The 9,830-nt window shown below is 29.3% G+C and overlaps 1 protein-coding gene across 1 annotated transcript; it reads right to left on the bottom strand.

Moving 5' to 3' along the window:
- Positions 1 to 408: 408 nt before the first annotated feature.
- Positions 409 to 4,186, bottom strand: LOC110603473 (terpene synthase 6, chloroplastic). The gene is made up of 13 exons (XM_021741211.2): positions 4,070 to 4,186; positions 3,788 to 3,831; positions 3,219 to 3,691; positions 2,931 to 3,133; positions 2,717 to 2,837; positions 2,550 to 2,647; positions 2,266 to 2,471; positions 2,073 to 2,182; positions 1,888 to 1,986; positions 1,586 to 1,801; positions 1,358 to 1,499; positions 1,025 to 1,270; positions 409 to 937 (listed from the first exon to the last, which is right to left on the bottom strand). Exons 1-13 carry the CDS (start codon positions 4,140 to 4,142, stop codon positions 617 to 619), a joined length of 2,352 nt encoding a protein of 783 aa, XP_021596903.1. The 5' UTR covers positions 4,143 to 4,186; the 3' UTR covers positions 409 to 616.
- Between the last annotated feature and the right edge of the window lie 5,644 nt (positions 4,187 to 9,830).

Here is a 9,830-nt window from a genome sequence, read left to right as displayed (position 1 = left end):
TTTAAATTAAAAGTAATTTGGACTGTTAATATTGAAATAAACTTTTAAAATTAAAGTGCATGGTGTTGATCTTAGAACTTCCAAATTTACTTAAACAAAAGGGCATTAACACTTTTAAAATTAAAGTGCATGTTGTTGATCTTAGAACTTCCAAATTTACGTAAACAAAAGGGCTTGATTGTGGAGGGAGATGTTCATAATTCCGAGATCTCCTTTATTATTAGGTAATAGTAGAGATTGCCAATTAATCAAAGTGAAGTTTTCTTCTATTGCACCCTCTAGACAAGAAAAAAAAAATTCCTTACGACTTCTCAATTTTCTGAACTACTGTTTTTGGAAACTTGAAAATTACAAAGAGGTAGTATATCTAATTAGACAAAGCCGGCCTACTTTGAATAATACTTTCCATTTCCAAAAAGAGAGCCCGCTTTCAAATTCTTTAATATATAACTTGTACATATTTCCATTATGATATCTATTCTATAATTCAGTTCTCTTCCTACAAGTATAATAGATCTCATAACTGCATACAACTCTTATTGACACATATAAGTTTGGAGAAACTTATAAGAGAATTTCGAAGAACATACTCTAATCATGGTTATGGTTTATAAATTTAATCCAGTTTTGAGTATGGGGGTAGAAGGATTGGTTCATTGACAATTGCATTCACAGGACCAACCATCTTGTGTGGACTTGAATAGGCATCATCACCCATGTAGAAGAGGTGCAAGATCTTGCTCATCTTCCAATACAGATCTTTGCAAACTTTAGGAACTACACTTCCTTCTGTTTGTTGCACCATCCTCAGTAATTCTCTCCTATGGCTCTCTATCAGTCTTTCAACTTCTTCTTCAGCCTCCTTTTCAGTTATAGCCCCACGCCCGTGTATTATTGGCAATGATGCTCCATTCAATTTCCCTTGTGCGCCTTCTCTCTGCAAGTTAATTACATCCATGCAAGTAGATATTATTTTGAATTCATAATAAATCAAATCTAGATGAAAATTTTCTCATGTACGTACCTTAACAGTTACTAGATCATTTAGAAGCCTCCCAATTATGCTGACATTTATGAAGAGATTATCATACTCCTGGCTTTGTACAACTTGTTCAGAGAGCTTGCAGCCCAAGAAATAAAGTGATATGAGAATAACAGGTCCCAAGGCAAATGATACATATGCATTTGTCATGTACTCATACATGGTTGGCACTAGTTTGTTCCTTGCCCATTCTGCTTCCTTTAACATTGTATTCAGCAGAGTGATCCACTGCACATGAATACACATGGTTATAATTATTAAATGATTAAAATTTTAAAAAATATTTAAATTAAAATGAATAATAATTCGGCCTACAATATCAATCAAGTGCTTTTTGACGCAGCGCCCTTGTTGTTTGCTGGCCTTCTCAGCTAGATCATTGGTTGTGCCATAAATTGCATAAAAGAGGATCTCCACATCTTTTGACATGAACCCAACAGCTGAGTGCTCATCCCATCTGCGTCCCAATTGAATTTTTTTCTTTTTTTTAATTTCTTTGGATAAAACATAAAATGGTTAATTAGAACATTGATTATATTATACCTTTGAAGCAATTCAATGAGGTTTAATAGTTCCTCCATTGAACCAGCAAAGTCGAAGAAATCATCGACAACAGTTGTTAGAACAGTGTTTTGAGCCCATGAGATGCGAGCATCAGAGAATTCAGGATGAGGAAGGACCGCAGCAATAGAAAAATAGGCATATGCTACCTTCTGTCTTGCAAACTCCAATTTTCCCACATTATACTCTTTCATCCATCTGCTTAATTTTATATCCAAAAATGCAGATTAATTAATTTATTCAAAAAATTGCATTTTTCCATTTAGCTTTTTCAGTGAAATTACCTTTCCAAATAATCTAGTTCCTTGCGGTGCATGGCTTGACACTCATTAAAATCTTGGAATGAAAACGTTAAGAGATCTCTTGTATCAATATTGAGACACCTATATATAAACAAAACATCATCTTCATCGTCATCAAGATTCATGGATAATACGATAAGCTCAGTTAGAGATGTCATCTTAATTACCTGTAAGATGTTTTAAGAAGTGAAACGTTGTCTAGATGGTAATTCTCCATATAACGACGGCTTTCAATTCTTTCCAGATTTGCATACGGATGTTTAAGAGTATAATCCACCTGTAGATTTAATTAACATTCTTTAATGATTTTTAAAATAAGAAAGCATTAACTAAAACGGTAATATGTTGACATTATCCTACATCGTTCTGCAAACTCTTGTCTTGAATCTCCCCAGCACTTGCTGCTTTCTCTTCCAGATAGGTGCTTGTCCATGCATAAATTCTTTCCAGAACAGGTTCATTCTGAAATATTGTCATCTGTGAAGCTTTATATAACTCCAAAACAGACTTTACATCACTCACTGAATTCAACATATTCTCTTGTTTGTCAAAATTTTCCAATGGATCTGCAGGAACAAATATGAGAAATATATTAGGGGTAAGCTACGTAGTATTGCTCAAATTCAAGAATGGAAAGATGTTACCTGAAGAGATTTCGTAGCCGTTCATCCGTAGTAGCCTAAATGCCATGGCACAACATCCAGGGTTTGAAAATATTTCTTCATTGCCTTGCTTCCAGGATCTGTTCACCAGTTAACCACTCAATCATTTCGTGTGCTAATGATTATTAAAGGGTTCAGTGGGAAATCACCTGTATATGTCATCTAGTGTGGTTGCTATTTCTTCGGTGAAATGTCTGTCTATTCCCAGTTTTGCCAAACTGTCGATCATATAGAGACGAGAATAGATGTCCAGGGGATAGATGGTAGGAACTGAAAAAAGGAAAATTTCAACTCAATATATATATATATACAAACTAAAAATGCCACAACTTGTATTAAAAAGAAACTACGTTTATGAATCACCTGCTTTGTCGAATTTTGTCACCAGGGAGTGCAAGTAATCCAAACATTTTTCATCATGAATATGGGTCAGAGCAGCTGCAGTTGCAGATGGTGAATTAAAGAGCGAGCCGTTACTGCTTTGATATTTCATAAGCTTTTGCCAATCATTTAACCGAGTCAGCCCCTCTGCAAAATATGCAAGCTTGTTTATCTCGCCTTGGAAGCTGCAGCAAAAGAAACTCAGCATCAATGCCTACGTAAAAGTTGAATTGAAAAGAAAAAAAAGAATCACAAGTATATATATTATGCCTTTTAATTTCCAAATCTCGCTTGCGAAGCATTTCCTCTATCGAAGAGTCGTTGATAGGAAGATTCAAGCCTGCATCTCTTGCATGCTCAATCATGCCTGGAAATATTATATCGAAGCCAAGAGGAGAAAGTTGATGCTGGTCAGTGGCGGCCCAAATGTTAGAGGCGATGAAGTCTAGACCTTTATTCACAAGTTGGTCGCCTGCACCCCATTTGTGGAGAGCTAACAGACAGGCAAGTGTGGAAGAGAGTGAGTCTTTAACAAGGAGAGGATGAGTAGGGTCAAGAGCCCATGAACCATCAGGCTGCTGATTCTCCATAATCCAGTTGAGGCATTCTGGGAAAAGAGGCTGCTTCGAGCCATCCTTGGAGGGTACCATCGCAACCCAAGCAGTGTCATAAGAGGAAACTGGTAACTGGATCTCATCATTCTTCAACAAATCTCTGATTTTTCCAAGTGGAGTTTTTACACTCTGTCACAGAAACGTGTCCATCATTATTTATTAAAATATATATTAAATTTTCACCATAAACAATGAAAAAATATATGGGAGAGAGACGGAGCGTACGACTACATTAGGCTGCTTTTGTTTCAGCAATCGTAGGAATGGATCTGCTCAAGCTCAAAACAACAGGAAATGAAACACATGTTCATTAATAATATTATAATATTGTAATAAAAGAGAAAAGTTATTTCCATTTTTTCCAGGGACAAATATTAAAGTATTTGTAGATATATTCTAAATTATAAAAATTAATTAAAATATTTTAAATTTATTTATATTCTACGATTAAGTTGAATCGTTAAATTTAACGAAAATATCATATTTAGCCAATATTTTTTTTATTACCTTGTGAATCTGCCTTGCCTTTTGTGGTTTGTGCAAGAACAATCTTGAGAGTGCCTGAGCAAGAGAGCATCATATTATTTTGCTTGAGAGAGAGAGAGTTATGAATATTGATATGGTTGCAAGAACAAGAGTGGTAGGGATATTTATAGGGGAAAAAATCTAGTAAAGTAGTGAGTATTTTATAATATTTATTGGTTAAATTCTATTTGTTTGTCATGTTGTGATGAACTTGGAAATAATATGCTAGGTCAGGGTCAGGGTCAGGGTCAGTGAATTAAAGTTTTAAATGAGTCACCGTGGAATTTAAATATTGCAAGTTGAGTTAAAGCTTTTGAATTAACAATTCCCATGGCCTTCCAAAATGATCTCATCAGGCTGCAATTCCTTATTTCTTTATATAAATATTCATTTTCGTATATACTAAATGTTTTTAGCTGTGTTTCCCTTTAATATACACTATGTGAAATTATAATAAATATTAAAATTAATAATAAAAAATTTTATAATGAAATTAATTTTATTGATATATGTACTAATATATAATAATACTATAAATATTTATTAATTAATTTTTTATTAATTTTAACGGTGAAATAGTAAAAAATTAAAATATTTTCAATAATAATTAAAATATTTTTCATTTTAATCGTTAAATATTAAAAAAATTAAAATATTAATTAATAAATTTTATAATATAAAAATTAAATAATAATTCATGAAATTATATTATGACGTATTTTGAATGGATTTAAATCTATTGATTTATATTTGATACTTTGGTTTTGGCGATTTTACAAGATTTAATTTGAAGGTCTGGATATTTAATTGTGGTTAAATATTTCTCACACATGCTGAAGAGTAAAAAATTCAGTCTCCCGATAGACCCAGATTTTCTAGTTGCAAGACTAATACGATTACACGTGTGTCGAAGTCTAGATGCCAGACATTTACGCTTTAATTTGCTGCGTTTTACAGATTTAAAAAAAAAAAAAAAACACACCAATTCATCCACTAACACAAACGTTTATATATAAAAATAATAATAACTCATTAATATATTTAATTTTAAAAATAATAATAATATAATAAACGTTTATATATAAAAATATACAAACTCAAACGTTTATATATAAGTATATATAAACTCAAACGTTAAAAAATAAATTATCTTGTTAAAAAATACTTCATGGATAATATATAAAAATAATAATAACTCATTAATATATTTATAATTTAGTTTCTGAATATTATCATTATTAATAAATCAGTCTTTATATTTTTAGAAATCTATTAAAACGTCATTATCTTTTCTCTCCGTCAACAAATTAGTCCTTCCATCTATTTTTTACTAAATTACCCCCCATTATTTTCCTCTTCCTCCTCCTCTTCCTTCCTTTTCTTCTTCATCAATTCTTTCTCCTTCTTCTGCTTCTGCTTCTTCTTTTGCTTCTACTTCTGCTTCTGCTTCTTCTTCTTCTCCTTCTTCTCCTTCTTCTCCTTCTTCTCCTTCTTCTTTTTCTTCTTTTTTTTCTTCTTTTTCTTCTTCTTCTTCTCCTTCTTCTCCTTCTTCTTCTTCTTCTTCTTTTTTTTCTTTTTCTTCTTTTTCTTCTTCGGAGGAGGAAAAAAGAAAAGATAGGGACTATTTTGTTGACAAAAAGAAACGATAAAAACATTTTAATAGATGTGAGAAAAGATAGAGACTATTTTGTTGACAAACAGAAACGATAAGGACGTTTTAATAGATTTTTAAAAATATAGGGACTGACTTGTTAATAATGATAATACCCAAAAACTAAATTATAAATCTCCCAATTAAATATACTGTTTATAATTTCAATAATAGATAAAAAAAATTTTATAGTAATAATTAAAAAAGAAAAAGTTATTTTTTACATTTTAAATATTTTATTAGAATTTATATATATATATATATATATATATATATATATATATATATTAATATATTTTATTTTTTAAATTAAAATTAAATATAAAAAATAAATTATATTGTTAAAAAATACTTTCATGAATAATATTTTTACCAAAAAAAAAATTTTTCGGCAAACAAATCCTCAATCAAAGATAACTATATTTTTTAAATAATTTTTTTAAAAAAAATTAATTATAGTATGAACTTTTATAATACATTAAATTTATTTTTTTCTCTCTTCTAATACTATACAAAAGTTAGAAGAGAAGAAAAAAAATAATAGAATTATCAAAACTAGCAATCATAATTTAATATTATGACTGCAAGGGTTCATTTTCTTTTAATTTAATTGGCTAAGAAATATTTATTATACATTTTAGAGTTTTATAAATTTAAAATTCTTAATCCTATTTACATTTTAATTCTATACTTAATTAATTTTTTATTGTAAATTAAATAAAATTTTAGTAAAAAAATAATATACTTTTGAAGTCTTAAAATATTAGAAATTTAATATTTATTTTTTCATAATGTATCGTTATGTTTTATTTTCAAAATTTTATAGAAAAATATAAAAAAAAAAAGATAAATCAGGATTTTTTTCAAATTAAAAAAAAAATTACTTTTCTCCATAACTTCTAATTAGGAATGTAAAGGGTAGGGTACCGCGAAAATTAAACTATCCAAACCCAAACTCGATTTATATTAGTAATATTCGAACCCATTCCGAACCCGATTAAAAATTAATTTAAACTATCTGAATCCGTCCCAAATCTGATTATTATTATCCGAATAAAATCCGAATCCGTTTAATCTTATATATTTTAATTAATAATTTATATAAAAGATATTTTTCATTAATAATTTTTATTTAAAAAATTTAATATTTTTAAAGAATATTTAAATTTAAATTTTTAAATATAAATATATAAAAAAATTTATAAATATTATTATAAAATATATTTTTTTATATTAAATTAATTATTTATATAAACGGATTCGGGTAGTGGGTACCCTGTACATAAAACCCGAATCCGATCCGAACCCGCAACGGGTATTATTTTTAAAATCCGAATCCATTTCAAATCCAATTATAACTACCCAAATCCGTTCTATTAGAGTTCGGTCGGATCGGATACCCGAAAATATCCGATCGCAATTCCTACTTCTAATAAGTTTTCAAAAGAATCAATGAATATTTAATTAATTAAATCTATTTTTTATTATAATTTGCAAGAAATTAAAATGTAGAAAAGAAGAGTGAACGGGTGACAACATTGACCTGATTTTATGTTAGTTGAAAAGAAAGTAATTTAGAATTCCAGACCATGACATTGGCAGCCCACAACATTGGTTGAAAGACAAAATGAACTTGTAACAGAGTGTTCTTTTAAATAATTTTATTACTAAATTTTATTAAATATAATTTTAATATTTTTTATTTACTTATTTAAAAATTTAACCAGATTGTACTACATTTATTTGCTAGAAAATATTTTAAAAATAATTTCAAATAAAAATATTTAATTTCAGCAACTTAATATTTCTTTATCTCTATTTAAAACATTTAGTTGTCAACTTACTAAAGGTATTCATTAAAGAAAAAATTAAAAAAAAAAGGAGTAATTAAATATAAGGGGAATTTAGTTAAATTAAAAAGCATTTTTATTACAATTTATATGTTTTTATTAATATTGTTTCCCTCATTTAATTTTACTAATTAATTTTCGTAAAATTAAAATTATAAACTAATAAAGTAATTATAAATCTCAGCATTAATTAATTTGAACTATATTTTAAAAGTTTTTCCATAATTTTAAAAAAATAACAATGAATTACCATGGATATAAAATTTATTGGTAAATTTACCGATGGATTTAATATTCAATGTTTTTAATTTTAAATTTTTTTAAAATTTATTAGCAGATTTCAAAAATCCATTATAAAAAATCCATTGTAATCCTTAAAAATTTTATAGTGTAAAATTAATTGCTATGAATTTGCAGTTGAATATGACTAATTAAGTAAATTAAAATTCATACTTAATATTGATAAATTAATATAAAAAAAGTAAATAAAAACTTCTTATCTATTCAGATAAATAATTAAGAAATAATAGTAGAAATTTATAATTATAATATAAAACATATTTTCCAATTAATATACATATAGATTATAGAAAATTATAGATTTATATGCACTTTATGAAATTAAAAATTTTCATAAAAAATTAATTTAATTTTTTTTATTAATTTTTTTATTTGGAGCGAAAAAAATACAATTTTTTTAATTTATAAAATTTTTATTTTCAAAAGAAATGAAATTATATATGAATTTATAAAAATTTATTTGAATTATTTTATTGTAAAATGAAGCATACCAAATGAAGAGATGGTAAAAGGGAGGAAACAATGAATCCAAAAAAACAATGGCATGATTATTTTATATTATAACAATGAATAGGTTTTGCGATGGGAGACTCTTACTCTTTACTGCCTGTCTCTAATAATAGTAGCCGATTGAGTGGAGTTGTAAGAAGATGAAGTTACGAGATGGATCTGGTGAGAATGCTCGTGCAAACGTTTCTTTTTTGGTGAATAGGAAAGAGGTTGATCCGGTGGTGAGGTGAAATATGTCTTTTCGAAAGGCTGTAAGTGATCAAATGTATCTTGAGTTTTATATGGGTGAGCCCGCTGCGAGTGCAGAGAATGTGTCAGATGACAACTCTGAGGACAAAGACGAGGATTTCAATGAGCTATATTGTCTGACTATCTATGTCTCGTGTGTTGAGAAATAGACGCTGAGGAATTAGTGGCGATGTACCCTTATTTTTTAAGATCTTAGGTCGATCTATTGATTTTGGGTATCTGTAGAGAATATTGGTATAATTGTGGGGGCTCAAATTGTCTACCGACATCATGGATCTTGTTATTGGTTTTTATATAGTTAGATTCTCAAACATCTCTAAATATGAACATGTTTTATTTGATGGATCGTGGATGATTGCAGATTATTACATTATGTAGGGGGAATGGACGCCTAATTTTGATCCGGAGGCTGCATCTATGCATAGAGCTTTGATTTGGTGTCGTATTCCAAATCTGTTGGTGGAATACTTTGCCAAGTTATTTCTTATGTGTATTGGAAACAAAATTGGTAACTTCATGAATGTGGATGACCAAACTCTTCGTGCTAACAAAGGGAGATTTGTGTGGTTTTGTGTGGAGGAGGATTTGGCTAAGCCTCTTCTTTTCAAGTTTCACTTGCAGTGACGTATCAAGCGTATTGATTATGAGGGTTTACACTTGATTTGTTTTATTTGTGGTTGTTATGAGCATAAATTTGATGATTGTCCTTCTAAAACTGGGGTACCAGAAGTTGTCTCTATTAAGAATGGTCCTAGTGAAGCCAAGGATGCCGGGGGGGATCGTGTAGACGGATGAGAGCAGATTCAATGGTGATAGCACCTGAAGTTGTGGACAAGTTTGGACCATAGATGATGGTAAAAAGGTCAAGACAGGGGTCCACTAAAAGAGATGGGCGGGCAAAAACCCAATCTTGGATGGTCCTTCAAGTGATAAAGGTAAAGTTGTTATAACAGAGTTGGTTTCTCCTCTATCTATAAGTTTCATGTTTGCTTTATTAGAGAATGTTTCTAACGAGGTAACCCATGTTGGTGTTGCAGTGGGCGAAAATATGGTGTGTGTGAATGATTTTGCTAGGGCTAGTCTTTGTAACTCTCCACCTCCTTTGGATTTTGGTCTTCAATTGGGTGTTTTTCCTTCTAAGGAGGAAGGGAAGTAGAGCTCACTTCAATTCAAAAAGGTTTCA

Source organism: Manihot esculenta, chromosome 16 (assembly GCF_001659605.2).
Source record: "Manihot esculenta cultivar AM560-2 chromosome 16, M.esculenta_v8, whole genome shotgun sequence".
In the NCBI taxonomy this organism is placed as follows: Eukaryota; Viridiplantae; Streptophyta; class Magnoliopsida; order Malpighiales; family Euphorbiaceae; genus Manihot; species Manihot esculenta.
Note: the sequence above shows the minus strand (reverse complement) of the source record. Positions and strands in the feature narration are given on the sequence as shown.